Genomic DNA, 17,159 nt, shown 5'->3' on the forward strand with positions numbered 1-17,159 from the left:
TGTGCCTAAATGGAAATTTGCGCAAAATCACAAATCATGAATTCAGCCTTGTTGTGAAAACTAGTCTATGCAAAAAAAGAATTTAGCAGAAGCAAGGTCTATGTCAAATTGACTTTGCACTGTCCAACTGTATGTTTATTTGGTGCAATGGAAAGTCGCAAAACAGCATTTGTACCACAACTGTGCAAAACAATGCCAAACATACACAAGAAAAACAATAATAAATTACCCTCAGTATATTTAACCCCTACGGGACACAGCATCTTTTGGCTTAAAGGACGCGGCCCCATTTTTCAAATCTGGTCTGTGTCACTATAAGTGGTTATAGCGTGGGAACGCTATGAGATATCCAGGGGATTTTGAGATTGTTTTCTCGTGACACATTGTACTTCAAATTAGTTTAAAAATTTGGATGAAATCTTTTGCGTTTAGTTATGAAAAAAAACAAAATTTGGCAAAAATTTTGAAAAATTCTTTATTTTCAACGTTCTAAATTCTCTACTTTTGATTCAGAAAGTCATAGCACCCAAATAAATTCATAACTTACATTTCCCAAATGTCTGCTTTATGTTGGCATGGTTTTTTAAGATTCCACATATTTTACTAGAATGTTATGAAGCTCAGAATTTGGGTGCCATTTTTCACATTTTTTGTAAAATCGCCAAAACCTGTATTTAGATGGACCTGCACAGTTTCTAATTGACACTGAGAGGCCTAAATAATAGCGAGACTCGTAAATTACCCCATTGTGGAAACTACACCCCTCAACGTATGAAAAACCACTTTTAAGAAGTTTGTTAACCCTTTACGTGTTTTATAGGGGTTAAAACAAAATGGAGGTGGAGTCTGCAAATTGTAATATTTTTTCACAATACACTCATTTTGGGTGGAAAATTAAACATTTGTAATGGATAAAATGAAAAAAGGCTCCACAAAGTTTGATACCCAATTTCTCCCGAGTACACCGATACCCTACATGTGGTGGTAACCTGCTGTATGGGCGCACGGCCGGGCATAGAAGGGAAGGAGGCGCCATTCAAATCAGATTTGCTATGTCACATTGTACAGGCTATAATTTTTTTCTTTTTTTTATTGTGCACCTATAGGGGCTTATTTCTTTTGCCACATGAGATGCACTTTTCTAATACATAATTTTGGGGCATCTATAGCTAATTGGTGAGATTTAATTAACTCTTTGTTGGTGGAGGAAATGAAAATCATCAATTTTTAGAAAAATTTTTATGTGTTTTTTTTTTTGGCCGTTAACCATACCATGAAAATAGTATATTATTTTTATTCTTTGGGTCGCCACGTTTATGAAAATACTTCATTTATATATTTTTTTTTATTTTTTCCCATTTTTACTGAATAAAAAGTAATTTGGCAAAATTGTTGTTAATTTTAGCATCACCGTCTTTCATATGCATAACTTTTTTATTTTTCACCTCAAAAATCTGTTTAAGGGCTTATTTTTTGCAAGAATGATAGCTCTTTTTAGTGGTCTTATTTTAGATTGCGTAACTTTTTAAAATCACTTTTTTAGAGCATTTTTAAAGGGCATTAATAAAAAATCATCTTTATCAGAGAGAGTTTTTTTAGGTTGTTTTTTACGGGGTTCACTTTGCGGATAACGATTCTGTTTTATTATACAGATTGTTACGGACGCAGGGATACCAAATATGTGGGGGTTTTGTGTATTTTATTCAATTGTACTGAATAAAAACTAATTTGGAGAAAATCTTATTCATTTTAGCATCACCATCTTTTTATATGCATAACTTTTTTATTTTTTGGCAGATAAATCTTATTAGGGGCTTATTTTTTGCGAGAACAGTTGTTCTTTTTAGTGGGCTTATTTTGGAGTGCATAACATTTTTTAAATCACTTTTTAGAGCATTTTTTATAGGGTATTAATTAAAAATTATCTTTTTTCGGAATGTTTTTTGCGTTTTTTTCCTCCGGCGTTTACCGTGCGGGTCCAGTAACAATTCTGTTTTATTATGCAGATTGTTACGGACGCGGCAATACCAAATATGCAGGGTTTTTTTGTGTTTTTATGTTTTTTATACTTTATTAAGTTTTTTTATGGGAAAGTGACATTTTAGGGGCTTATATTTTTATGTATTAATTTTTTATTTATTATAATGTGTAGTGTTAACTGTTTTTGCATGTTTTTACTTATACATACTTGAACTTAAACCAGTGATGCTCTGATCACTGGTTTAAGTTCAATACACTGCTCTACAATACTATTTTATTGTAGAGCAGTGTAAACTGTCTGAGCAAGCTTGCGCATGCTCAGACAGTTTACAGCCAGACCCGGAAGGGGTCTGGCTGCCATGGAGACCGGGCAGCTCCGGGGCACATGCCAGTCCTCGGAGCTGCCCGGAAGAGGATCAGATCCCCCGGTAAGCGGCACGGGGGATCCGATCCACAGCGCTAACACCCTTACACGCCGCGGTCATGTTTGACCGCGGCGTGTAAGGGGTTAACACCCGCGATCGGAGCCGGCTCCGATCGCGGGTGTTAGCGCAGGCTGTCAGCTGTACTAGACAGCTGACAGCAGCTGCTTCTGGTACCGGCTCCGTTCGTGAGCCGGTGCCAGAAGCAGGACGTTATAGAACGTCCCCGTGCGCTAAGCATCTAGCCCCGGGGACGTACTATAACGTCCTGGTGCGCCTAGGGGTTAACCAGTTCATAAATTATTATAATTTGTTGGGGCTGTATCAAAACAAGCAAGTGTGCAAATGTGCATATGAAAAGGTGATTTTTTTATTGAATATTATTTATGTGAAAGATATTTTATATTTTTTTTTAATAGTGGTATTTTTGAACAAATGTTTGCTTAATGGTTAGTATAGACAGACATAACAGGTTTCACCACAATCTTCATTCATGGGCATGACCAATATAAGTCTGCAATAATAAGATTTTTGAGATTGTATTCGAGTGCCCAAACTTTAACCCAAAACCCACTTATTTATTGTAGAGTGCTAACACAGTAATTTAATCAGTAACTTATTGCTACCTGCTCTGCTCCAGCTTTAAACTGTGTTGGCATCCTGAGGATACCATTATTATTGGAAGAAGGAGGTGAAAATTTAATTATTATTATTATTATTATAATTAATATTAGCTTCCACCCAGGGACCCAAAAACACAAAGTACCCAATGGCCTGGAGCAGGAGTTCCAATAGCTCCAAAGATAATCCAACCCTATCCTCCTCTTAGAACTAGCTGAACTCCCCTGTACTTCATCTATTATTAAAGAATCTTGTGCTTTAATAAAAGTACAAGTGTGGCACACACTGGGCTTCCTGGAACTGTAGGAGGATTTGTGCTGAGGCGATGGCCCATGTGCTCAAAGAGAGACATTTTAGCATCACTTCTGGCACCTGTGCCAAAGGTTTGCCACTTCTGACCTAAGGAGTTACTACAAAGTATTTGAAAAGTATTTATGTGTATTTTCAGTGCTGCTGTATGTTTCTTTTTTCTTACATGTTGAAGCCTCTAATATGTATTACCAATAAGACATTATAATTTTATGGTTTAATGAGAAGAAGCTACAATTTCTTTTAACCAATTGGAATATATAGAACATACATAATCCAATTATCTGAAAGTGTTGATTTCCTAAAAGCTGTCCATCAACATCACTACTTTATGTTTTGCATAATAATATACTGTAAATGATTGACTAGTAATATAATAAGTACAGCTTGCAGTCAAATATATATTGATGTGAAAGCTTCTGGAATACATGGATACATTCCTATACTTTGTCACTTTAAATCTAATTGAGGAAATATCAGCAGTTGAACATAATTGCTTCAATTACCTTCTCTTGGTATAAATGAATAGAAATTATAAAGCTGAAAGAGAAGGGCATCTGAGGTTAACATGGTGATAAAGTACCTCAGTAATTACTCAAGACATACCTTTAAAAGTTCCAGTATTTTATATGGTGCCCTTTTAATTTTAAAATGAAAAAGTAATTAAGTGATTATAAAGTGAGATGAGTCTAGAAATGACTTTTATATGCTTGTTGTGGGAAGGAAAGCTTCAGTTGTTCCTCGAGGGTTTTTGGTAAATTTTCTTTCCCCTTGCTTTCATTATGTCTAAAGGGAAAAAGTGAAGAGTGTTCTGTAGATTAGTTGTGATATGTATCTCCCTGTTGCATTGCACTGAAGTCTTTTTGAGATTCAAATGATTAGAAAATAAATCTTTTGTTACAACGATTCTTTTCGGCTACCATGCTAAAAAATAAGAGGTGTCTTAGTAGCATACGAAATGGTAAAAACTGCTTCAAGTGCAATATTCTCATTTAAATGTTAAGTCAATATGTAAATATATATATATATATATATATATATATATATATATATATATATATATATTGTATATAACAGCAACACAGTAACTCGAAAAGTGGAAAAAAAGGGTACTGAATCCTCTCACCACAGAAGAATCCACATAGATAGCACCTAACGTCCACCCTACATGACCTTTTTGCTGTTTACTCACACTTTGCCGATTGTATAAAGTACAAACCAAAAGTTTGGACACACCTTCTCATTCAAAGAGTTTTCTGTATTTTTATGACTATAAAAATTGTAGATTCACACTGAAGGCATCAAAACTATTAATGAACACATGTGGATTATATACTTTAACAAAAAAGTGTGAAACAACTGAAAATATGTCTCATATATGACTTATATAGTAGCCATCTTTTGCTTTGATTACTGCTTTGCACACTCTTGGCATTCTCTTGATGAGCTTGCGTATATACATACACATAGATATACAATTTACATTTAACTATTAAGAAAAATTGAAATTTTTTTTATTGTGATGACTGTTTTATTGTGTGTCCTGTGCACAACACTTCTTGGGGTTCCTAACTCCTATTTCCTTTCATTGTAAAGTAATCTTTGTGTCATAGAGAATGCCAGAGTTCCTTTATGACATATGAATGCAACATGCAACAGCATCATTTCTTTGTTATGTATAGAAAAATGCATATATTATCAGAAAATGAAAAAATATTAGGTGATTTACTAAGTAAGGTTCACTCAATTTTTTTATTGTGCATCACATTCTTCAAGTGCTTTAGATAGTTTTTAGAAGTATTGATGAGCGTACGTGCAACACACAATATGGGTCCATACTGAATTTTGTGGGTTCAGTACTGCGTAACCTGGAGATCAAACAAGCACTGCTGTTCAGGATCCAAGTCTGCGTTTGAGAAAAGCTGCTTGATTAACTGCTGAATCACCGAATCAAGCAAATTAAAGTCCCCTAGCAATTACAGGCATGTCCTCTATAGGCATGCCTGTGATGGGATGGGTTAGACATGTGACTCTGCAGTATAAAAGCAGGGTCACATGACCAGAGGTCAAAGTGAAAGCCGTAAAATCCAAGCCCACAAGAAAACAGTGCAAATGACCATTTTGACTGCATTTGGAATTTTTGTCGCGATTCCTAGTATAGTATATTGTATATTGGAATTTTCCATACCATTACTATGAAGTGAAATTTGTTATGCAGATTAAAAGCAGTCACAGAGCTCTTTATGTGTAAAAATAAAAAAAGTTTTTGAAGGTGGGGAGTGCAAAATGGAAAAAAAGGGCCAGGTAGTTAAGGGGTTAAACATCAGCAATGGCCCTGATCAGGGCACTAGGATGTATATCAGAGGCTCCTGTTATCAATGATAGGTGGGAATCTGAAATAATTGCCCTTATTAGGGCACTCTGGAAACCTGCATTAGGCTATTCATAGGCGTCTATAGCATAGGGATATTTTTACTGATTATAAAGGATTATACAGCAATACTTGCAAAGAAAAGACATGAATAATAACATTTACCACATCATCTAGCAATTTTTTGAAAATTATGTCTTGGTATAGCAGTCAACTCCAGACTGAAATTATCACCAATCATACCTTGATTGTAAACTTACTTGATTGTTAATGTAGTTTATGGATAATAGAAAATGCTCATCATAATGATTAGCACATATTAATACATGGATAATTAAAGTGTTCATCATATTGAATAATGAGTATTAATATGTGGATTATAGACATGCTCACCATAGTGAATAGCATGGTAGCGGTAGTTCTACACAGTGGAGTTCCCACCCACCACAACTTTTCCTGGAAGGCACTCTCTGCCTTGCACCAACAGGTTGTAGACAAAATCAAATGTGAACTGTGCAATAGTAGGTGCACCTCAAAGCTTACACATGGACCAGTAGTGGCGGCTGGTCCCAAGGCAGGAGGCACTCTCGTTAGCATTCTGCTCCCACCCAGGATTGCCAAATATGCCTCCGGTTACTTCAATTTCTTGTCTCCTGCTTCCTCATCCAGGTAGAGTATTTGCAATTATGGTGTTCACACTATGCTGCTGCTCACATATCTGCACTGTAAAAGAACTGTAGCCTGCCCAGCCACCACTTAAAATCTGATGTACCAACTAGAGGGAAATTCCACTATAAATTTGTTGGAAAGGTTGTGTCAGGAGAAGCAGACAAAGTTTTTTAAATATACTCAAGATAACAAAATAATTAAATATTGTAATATAAATAATTCAATATTTTAATTCAATATTATTAACAAAAATGCAACATTTCACAGATATAATTTCAACCTGTCTCTATCAGTCCTGGTGTATAGAAATTCAGTTGCTCCTGATTTACGACCCTGGATCTTCTGATTTTAGGGTCGGCAGCCATCTTGTCTGATACTGTGGAGCTGAGCTTCTCTCTCCCTCTGCTCCCTGAAGTGGCCCCTCCCCCTGAAATACAAAACAAGCCCACACTGATGCACACTGACTTCCGGTCTGCAAACAAATTTCTCATCTTTGATCTATCTCATCTCTCTTTCTATGTGTCAGATACTAGTACAAACTACAGAAAATAAATGAAATTGTAGATAAACTTGTATCCTGATAATCTAACCACATTGTCAGCACACTGTATCTCACAACACTACAGAGATCATAATGTGTCTGCTTAGAGAGTCCCAGCCCACAATCTGGAATTTTACATTGACCATCAATGAGTGATATGAGCTAAAACAGCAATAAAACTGAGTAAAATTGTAAAGTAAGGGGTTAAAAAGTGATCTTTTTTGGTGCAAATATGTCACCAATATGGATAGTGCCAACAATGCCATAATCAGCTCCACCATCCTCATCTTCTGCCCATTTTAAAAAGCTTTTCAGGCTATGATGAAGGATGTAATTGTGGCAGAAAAGGAAGAAGAGGAATGACAGGTTCCAGGCCAGTCCATGCATGGCTCACAGAGTGGGTTTCCAGACCAGTGGTCTGATACTGCACTGTCAGCCATGGAATCTCATGAACATTACTGAAGCATGCACAGAAGGAGGAGGAGACACCTTCCACCAAGTACAGCTTGTCTTTGTCTTTGGGAAGCCTGGCCCACATGAGCCACTTTATGCTCCTGTGCCTGCAAGTAGCTTGGATGCTCAGAAATGCTTAATACTGAGTAGGCACCCTACTGGTTCCACGCTACAAAGATAGTGTAGCATTATTCATTCCAAAACAAAAGCGTGAGACTAAAATAAGGGACTACATGCATACTTTGGTGCAGCCACTACAGGTGGAATCTGCAGTGAGAACTCAGTAGCAGCACAGAGAGGAGGTAGAAAAGTCACCAATGCAGAAGCAAGCACACCATAGCCTCCATGTTGGCTCCCACTAAACCTCCACCACCAGTGGATGGGGCACTTTGTACCAGGAGACAGAATGTGACTTTCATGGTATAGGATTATCTATGCACATGTCTCCTGGTACTGGGTCCTCCCCATTAATCTTTTTTTTTTTTGCAGGGAGTGGACTGTATAGAAATTGGTAGCATAGTTTGTTTGAAACCATTCTTAAATGAAAAAAAATCAAGTTAAAGTGTAACTGTCATTTTAGATGATTTTTGATATTGTTTTGGGGGAGTTTTGTGAATATTTTCTAATTGACTGCTAAGTGTCCCTTAGTTACAATGTTCATTCTACTTTGCTATCAGGTCTCTCTTTCATCTCTTTCATCTCTTATCGTGTTGCACAAATGTGAATTTTTTCCCTTCCTTCTCTGTCCCTGGGTTTAGTATGCTATGAACACTATATTCAAACATTTAAACATTTAAACAGGTATTTAAACACGCAAAGGGTGATTAGATGTGAGATCATAGTCAGCTCCATAGATGCACAAAATGTAGGCTAAAATATGCATCTCTATGAGAGGGAGTAGCAGTAGTAGTTATTTTTTTTTACAAACTAAGCAGAACTTATTAATGAAGTATATAAGAAAAATGGCTATACGACTTAACTTGAATTTTCTTTTGGAAAATAAATTGATTAGGCAACAACCCCTTAAAAGCATGTAAATTTCTTTGTTTATTCATATTTTTTTAAATTATATTTAATACAACCTTTTTGCTATTAAATATAGATAGATAGGGGTTGGTATGTGAAATTGTGACTTTAACATGTTGACATGTATGATCATCCTGTATGTATGATCCTGCTTTATGCAACAGAATACGAATATCACAGATCACATTGGCACTTTGAGTGTACCCCCTTGATCTTCAGCAGGAGACCAGCTGCAACACACAGCCTTGCTCAATAGCCACATCTGACCTTAACAGAGAAAGCTCTATTAAAGGCAATCCAACCCGTTAACTGCAGCAATCAAGGGTGACTGTGGCTGCTTAGGGGGTAGGCAGAGAGAAGGGGGTTTCCTCACTCCCACAGCCGCCCACAATGCAGTGGTGGCTGTGGGCTGGTATAAGCTTAATATCAGAAACTGGCAGGATATTAAAGAAAAGTTTAATAAAGTTGTAATAAAAACAATGTGGAACACTCATTTCGGTGCCGTAAAGGTTAGAATGGCGCAGAGGTCCTGATAAATATGTCCCTAGTTTCTAGTTTTTAAAATAACGATAAACATTTTGTATACTATACAAAGTTACCTTTATTCCTCTCTTTGTATCAAATCTTACTTGGATTTTTGTCTTAATTCCATAGAACTCCAGCCATGATTGGCTGCTCCTTTGTTGTTAATAGACAATTCTTCGGGGAAATTGGTCTACTGGATCCAGGAATGGATGTGTATGGAGGAGAAAATATTGAACTTGGTATAAAGGTTGGTAAAACAATTATTATTATTTATATAATGTGCTTTATTTCTATAATGTGGTCTGTATTTTAAAGGTTTCTATGAGAGAAATTAAAATATAAATTAGTGGTCTGAGGAAAGGTTTGAATTGTGTAATTCAACCAAACCTGAAGGTCAGTTTAGTGTGGCTAAATCTGTTTTGTCTGTTAACAGGGGTCTCATTCAGACTGAGTATATTTTACATATTCAAAAAAAATCAGGTTGATACATAAATTTGTCTTTTCTTCTCTCTTGGCTTGACATTTGAACCTATGGATCTCATGAGATTCTCAGCTTTTGAAACTGAATTAAACGTCATTTTGTGATGATCTGTTACAACATAACTCTGTGTGAACATCCCACTGAGGCTTCTCAGTTGCTTGTTGCATTGTCACTTGTAGTCCTTAAAGGGAACCTGTCATCAGGTCTTGACATGTCTACAGAGTAACACGTTTATGTAGCTTGCTATACACAGAACACAAACCTTTTTTTCTCAAAAAGTCCTCAATACCATAAGACTAAAACAATTTTTTTTAAATATACCTGGCTCCTTGTCAAGGAAGCTCTCTGAGTCATGTGGTTGGTTTATGGAGCCATTCAAAGTCACTGAATTCTTCTTAGATTATATCTGTTTTTTTTTTTCACAGTCAAAGGCATTGGGTATAAAACTATAGCATTTTCGAATATATGCTGAAACATTAACATCAAGCAAAGATCCTAGTTTGGGCCCCACCGTCCCCAAGTTAGGTATGCGCAGAGTAGAAATTAAAAACTTTTTGTTACCCAAGTGAGACGACCGGTATGCATTAACATTGGGAGTCTATGGACTACATTTTAATTGAGACATACTTGAATGTGATCAAGTGCATGTCAATTTTTGAAGAAATTCCCAACAAAAAAAGAGTGAAAAGGGGCACTATTCTCAGTCTTATTCCCATGGAGTAGGACTAACTTCAGCTTCACTTGAATTTTTAGGAGTCCAGGGATTTTTTCATTATATATATATCTTATTTCTTATAGATACCCCCTGACGAAGCAGGGTGAGAAACATATTTTGGGATGGCTTAGCCTGCTTGTGGATTTAGGGGACGTGCAATATATTGGATATATTATATATTGATTCTGATATGCAATGAACCTCTGGTAATAATGGTTTAAGCTGTAATTAAAGGTGATTCCAGGACCTTTTTTGTTACCTGTATACATCATCCTTTCTAGTTACACCCACACTGTCCACATGTTAATGTTTTTTCAGTGAACTGTTGGATGTATGATGATATTCTTTGGCTCTGATGGATGTTTGAATAGGTATTGTACTGTCAATTTTTGGTCCTTTTGGTAAGGAGATTCAATATTCAGTGTTTTCTGAATACACTGTACCTACAGTTGTTTTTTTTTTTGGTAAAACAGTCTCCCTTAAAAGTTCACCATTGTCTAGTTTTCTGCAGTGTTCCCTGAGTTATCACCTGAATCTAAATGTGACAGTTGCTACTTTTTTTTAAAAAGGCACCAAAAAGTTGCACATTTTGTCACAAATCTATGGCTGGCCTGGACCAGGTGTAGAAATTAGCTTTAAACTTCATTGTTACTTTTGCAGACTTCCGACTTTTTAAAAAATTAGCATATTAACTAAAGACTAAATTGCCACATGTATCAATAAGAAAAAGCTGCTAAGATACATTTGACCAGCAAAAAAGCCATGAAAAGTCCCAAAAAACAGACAGGCTAAGCCAAACTTACATGTGCCTCATTGAATACAATAGATCAGAAAAAAATGTTACCTCTTGCTTTATTTATTTAAGAAATCCAGCTGTTTAGACTAGTATCATAGTTTAAACGGTTGAAAAAAGACACTTGTCCATCAAGTTCAACCAAGGAAGGGAAGGGATTCGATGAGGAAGGGATTTAGGGAAAATAATTCTATATAACATAACCATCAATGTTATTTAGGTGTAAAAAGTCATCTAGACCCTCCTTGAAGCTCTCAGCTGTCACTGCTGTGACAAGCGCCTGAGGCAGCCTATAAAAATAATTATATTCGCCATCTTTTGAAAAAGTCATAAAAATTGTGCAAAAACTTGCCTGGTCTGACTTTTTGGTGCAAATTTTATTTGAAAGAGTTGCATCCTCCACACTAAGCAACAATGTTAGCCTAACAGGGACTCGTCCAACTTAACACAAGAAAAATCCAACTAAGACAAAAGAACTCGACTAACAGGAAAACTAGAAAAACAAAAGATAAATCTCCCTCATGAATTTCAGCCCATTTAGTACTCAAGGAACGGAGGGCACTCAGGCATGCAGGCATGTAAGGGTTTAACGCTCAAGATCTGAGCTTTCTCTGAGCGCTAGCGTTACAGCATCTCAGTATGGCTCAGGCTCTACTTGTGATCTGGTGTCAAACCCTGTACAATGGCATTCACAAAGCCCAGCTAGATCAGGATTTTACAGATTGACATGGGGTCATTTATCTTAGGCTTTTCTCTTTTTGTGCACTTTTGCATATTTGTGCCAAAATTTGTGACTTTTGCCTAGTAAGATAGACACTTAAAAATATTTATGTGTTGCACCTGATATATCTTTAAAATGCAGATGTAAAAATATTAAAAATTCCCAATTTTGGCACTAATTGCTGTAAATGGCACAATTTTCTGAGCAAAAAAAAAACTCTTGACAGCTCTGAGAGGGCATAGACAAAAGATTAAAAAGGGGTAGCAGAAGAATTTGCATCTATTGTGTGAATTTAAAAAAAGCTCAAAAAACCAACAGATGCACATCGCCTTCTAAAATAAATTATACAAGTTCAAAACCTAGAAAAAGCAAAAAAGGCATGCACAAATGTACCCCACAAATAGATATTTACAGTCAATTTTTATAGTTGTTTTTATTTTATTTTTACATTTCACTTTAACCTTTTCATGACATGCATCATACTTTTACAGTGTTAACCCGAATAACTTGGAAACTGCTCACAGCTGTGTATTATACATTAGAAACCACAGTTAAAGAGAACTCGTCAGGCACATTAACCCCCAAAACTAAATACATTTTCACAAACTGCTAGAAAGCATTGCCCCATCACTTCATTGTCCTTCTACATATCTGTACACCTAACAATCAGGTACTAAAGCTACATGCAATGACCTGAGAGAGGTCAAATGAATCAGTATCATATTTGGCTGTCCAGCTTATTCATTAGTAGGAAGCACAGACCCTACTTGTGTAGCTGATGTCTACATCTATGACATTTGTATAGGACAAAAGAGCATGTCAGCAGGTAAAGCACAGACACTAGCAATGCTTTACTATACATTACATACAGACATGAGCAGGGGGAGGAGAGGGGAGGAGCAACAACAGTGACATCACTGCCTCTGACCATGTGACCGACCTCATTTACATAATAAAGAAAAGATGATTTTACAATGATTTATGTATGAATTGACTAGATAAAAGCTAGGATGGGATCCTTGTGAGCTGCTCCAACAGGTAGTAGTGACAGAAATCGTGACAGAGACCTGATGACAGGTGTCCTTTAACACCCACAATTGGTACAGGCAATTTTATTCTAACTGTGCACCTTGTGTTTATTCTGTTAGCTTAATTTCAAAACATTTTCGGCCAAACTTTGCACATATGAAGTGATTCCCCTGGTGACATAGTGACACCTTTTTAATGTATACTGTATGTTGTATGTGTCTAAACTGTCTAAAATCTTTTATGAATGTTGCTTTAAAAAAATTTATAAATATGTCTAGTTGCTTGTTAATTTGATGGATCATTACGTCAAATTTATGTCCAACATAATGGGGTGCATTTACTTACCTGTCCCTGTGCTTTCCCCGACGAGAATGCACAGCTGCTCAATTCACTTTGATTTTGCTCTCGATATCATGCATGTGTCGCTTCCCCGCTCAGGTTCAACAGAGTTCACCTTCTTCTTCCTGGTGTATGTAAGTGCATTGTCTTGCGACACAATTTAAATGTTAAGTGGTAATGTTTAGTGTATATGGAGGGAGTATAATGGAGGGTATTTATTACCATTGGTGTTTAGATTAATGAGGAGTATAGCAGTACTATACGAGCACCAAAAAAAACATTTAATTATTACTTTAGGTGCATGGCAATAAGCCATATTAAATTCCCCCAATATGTTCTCCACTTTTTTTCCTATGTACCGTATATAGTCGTGTATAAGCCAAGGTACCCATTTTTGCCACAAAATATTGGGAAAACTTATTGACTGGAATGTAAACCTAGGGTGAAAAATGCAAAATCTACTCTTTAATAAAATGTCCAGCAGAGGCCCCCTTTAAATAGAAATGTCCAGCAGAGCCCCCATTTAAACAAATGTCAAGCAGAGCCCTCTTTTAAGGAAATGTACAGCAGTGCCTTCCTTTAGAGAAATGTCCAGCAGTGCACCCCTTTAGAGAAATGTACAGTAATGCCCCCCCCTTAAAGAAATATCCAGCAGTTTCCCCCTTTACAGCAATGTCCAGCAGTGCCCCCTTTAAAAATAATATCCAGCACTGCCCCTTACATGATAGCATAATAAACTTAGTACTACTCACCTGGGGTGTTCACCTCCGGCGTCCACTTCTCCCCCAGGTCTTCTTCTCCGCCCAGCTCCGGCTTCCTGACAGTACAGGCAGAAGCACGTCTATGCTCTATGCCCAGTTGCTCTAGTTGGAAGATACAGTGATAAGATGAGTTGAGGGAGAAGAGGACGCCGGGAGTGAGCGGCAGATTTGTGTAGTTTTTTTAATTATATACCCAAGTATAAGCTGAGTGGAGCTTTTTCAGCACAAAATTGTGCTGAAAAACTCAGCTCATACTCTAGTATATACGGTACTTCAATACAGCTCCATCATGTTAATGTTTTTGAAGTTGTGCAGTCATTTGTAAGCAGCAAGAAAGAATGTCTATAATCTAATATACCTAATGAAAGGAGCTATATTTGATCTACTAAAAGTAGACAAATGTAACAAAAATTACTGTTTATATTTATAAATTTAACTAACTAGTTAAACATATTACATGAAATCAATTTCCAGGATGAATCCTTGATAAATATTCTGTCAATATTTGGACTCAGGGATTTTGTTCTTACTGTGGACCATTTAACATACGTCTTATATTCTCTTTTTCCCCTCTTTTGGATCAACACTGTAGAAGAATCAATTGAACTTGCATCTGTCATCACCTTTACCATTTACAATACAATTTAACAATGTACTGAATTAGCATGGTGCTTGCAATGACTGTGTTTAACCACTAAATCACAAATTCTATGACCTTCATGATCAAACAAAAACTAAGCCATATCAGATTAGCAACACACAGACTGCCTAGAGAGAAGATATACCAATTACCCTGCACTAGTGTTGTGTCTGTAATTACCTTTCTTTGATCTACTTTTCAGAGATTGGTATAATCAATAAGACATCATTATGCCTTTGATTGTATTATTTCAGCTAAATCCTTTTTGATAGTTAAATTGTAGAAGAGAAATGTTTATTGGTTTATCTAATCTACTCTATTTGTTTCATAAGCCTTAATTGCAACCCATATGGTTTAATTATAAGAACAACATTTTATTCTGTTCACATTCAGTTTTTGTTTAGTTTTTTCATGTTTTGCACCGGATTCTTTTAGAAAGCTCTAGATCTCATCTCTATTGTGGTGTACTGGCGCCAATATGGTGGCTTTTTTTTACAAGTAGAAGAAACTAGACAAAGGGTTGATAAATACCCTTCCTAATATCTTTTCTGTTGATAACCAACAAAGAACAAAATAATTTGCTGTCTATGTAGCTAAGCATTTTGGAGCTCAGTTTTGCAATGTGAAGTGTTCTTTGAAGGCTATGCGCAGCTTTGGAGTAGTTTTGCTGTGTTATTATTAAATGAATATATCATGGGCTCAGACTCATTTCAGTAGTTAATTAAAATTTTTGGTTGGTTTGTCTTCTGAAACAATTTCTGAAGGCCAGATTTGCCCTTGTGCAAAGATGTAACAAACGGATAATCAAAAGTGAAAATGTTAACTTATTTGATCTCTTCTAGGGTGCGTATTGATTCGAACGATTCTACATTTGTTTAAAATTTCAGGAAAATTTTGATTCATCACAAATCAGAAGTTTTCAGTGATTCATGGAAACGAATTTTGAATTTTTTTCCCCTTTATTAGCAAAATGGCCATGAGCACAACGTGTTACATGCCGCAGAGAACTCTGGGAAGAATAAAGGAACATGGCGGTACTTTTCCTCACTGTATGGGAGTAGTGATCCTTACTGTATGGGGGTAGTATTCCTTACTGTATGGCTGTATTCTTCACTTTATGGTGGTAGTGTTCCTCACTATGTGGCAGTAGTGTTCCTCACTATATGGCTGTATTCTTCAATATATGGCGGTAGTGTTCCTCACTGTATGACAGTAGCGTTCCTCACTCTATAGTGGTAGCGTTCCTCACTGTATCGCAGTAGTATTCCTCACTGTATGATGGTTGTGTTCCTCACTGTATAGTGGTAGTATTCCTCACTGTATGGGGGTAGTGTCCCTCCTCGGAGCAACATCCAACCATCAAATAGCTCATGTTCGAAGAGGGTGCTATTTAGGGATTGTTCATAAAGGTAGAATTTATGGAGGGATCTGGGACCATGTTAAAGGCTCCACACCATATGATGTTCATATAAACATTTATATGAAATCTATTAGAGAATCTTAGGAGTCTTCTGTTGGGGGCACAAATCCCTACTAATGTATTCACCATTATTTATCAAACGGTTTAAGACAATGCATCTGTCCATTGGGTCAGTCTTGCAGGAGATTAGGAAAAAGACCACAGAGTATTTGATCACAAATAATAACCCTCTTTGTTTTTTACAGTAGTGGTTTTGAAAAATATGGTGAAAAAGAGGAAAAATTTTAAGCTCTTGGTATGGTGACGGCAGTTCGTCTATTCTTCTAGTCACTGCCATGATGCTGACCCTTATGTGAAAAAAGTGTATCGGTGCCAATGAATCCGGGTAGAATCTGATAGGTGGGATGGACGTTGGACTCTGTAAACCCTATCAATAAGGAGACCTGAAGCCGAGAAATCCATAATAGTATCTTAATTAGGTTTTGGAAATAGGTAGGTAGCTCTTGTGCTGAGATCTCTTCAGGCATTCCCCTAAATTTTAGATTGTTTTGTCTAGAATAGTCTTTCAGATCTGTCAATTTTGCTTTCAGTGCCTCAAATTCGTCAGCCTGGTCAATATGGGAATCTGCTAATTGGTTGAAGGTAGTAGCAAAATCACCCATTTTGTTTTCTTCATGGGACACTCTGCATTCAATGTCCTTAACTGCAGTGCGGATAGGTATCAGTAAGCCAGTAAAGTTATTATGCCATATGGCTACCAATGTTAGACACATCCTTCTCATGAGGTTTTCTGATGCTGTCTCTTTTGTAGTGGTGAATCCCGAAAACGCCTCAGATATATGAGCGATGCACTGAGGTTGTGGAGTCATATCACTTACTGAGCTTGCCCAACTTTTGGAGCTTCCTTTTGGTCAGGTACCTTGTCATGGGTGGCTGGGACATTATCATCTAGCCCCAGGGGAGAATACACAGTGTGCAATGGAGCTTTTCTTGTTGCTTTGTGCTGGGATCAGAGGAGCTCAAGGATTTGGGAGCAATTCAGTCTGGCAGCCAAGCCATGCCCCATGTTCCTAAAATTTTCACAATCTTTTCACAAATAGGCTTTATATCTGTATAAATCTAAATATACTTTACTTTGAGACCCACCACATATCATTTACATGCTGATGTCTTTTTAGCCTCCTCTGCAACCAAGGTTTTATTTTGCATATATTTTATAATTTCTCATTGTAGTCATGTGTGCTATAAACTATCCATGATCACACATTTCTCTATAAATTCACAGCAATAAATTGTATAGTAGAGGGAATTGTAAAATACTTCAATAGTAAAAGAAGTTAAAG

At 36.7% G+C, this 17,159-nt stretch overlaps 1 protein-coding gene across 1 annotated transcript in view; it reads left to right on the forward strand.

Moving 5' to 3' along the window:
• The window catches only part of GALNT17 (polypeptide N-acetylgalactosaminyltransferase 17), a 216,783-nt gene that overhangs the window by 164,981 nt on the left and 34,643 nt on the right, over positions 1-17,159 (forward strand). The window contains exon 6 of the mRNA XM_072136195.1: positions 9,047-9,164. Within this exon, the coding sequence (XP_071992296.1) occupies positions 9,047-9,164 (118 nt within the window). The remainder of the gene's footprint in view (positions 1-9,046; positions 9,165-17,159) is intronic.

Source organism: Engystomops pustulosus, chromosome 2 (genome assembly GCF_040894005.1).
Source record: "Engystomops pustulosus chromosome 2, aEngPut4.maternal, whole genome shotgun sequence".
Lineage (NCBI taxonomy): Eukaryota > Metazoa > Chordata > Amphibia > Anura > Leptodactylidae > Engystomops > Engystomops pustulosus.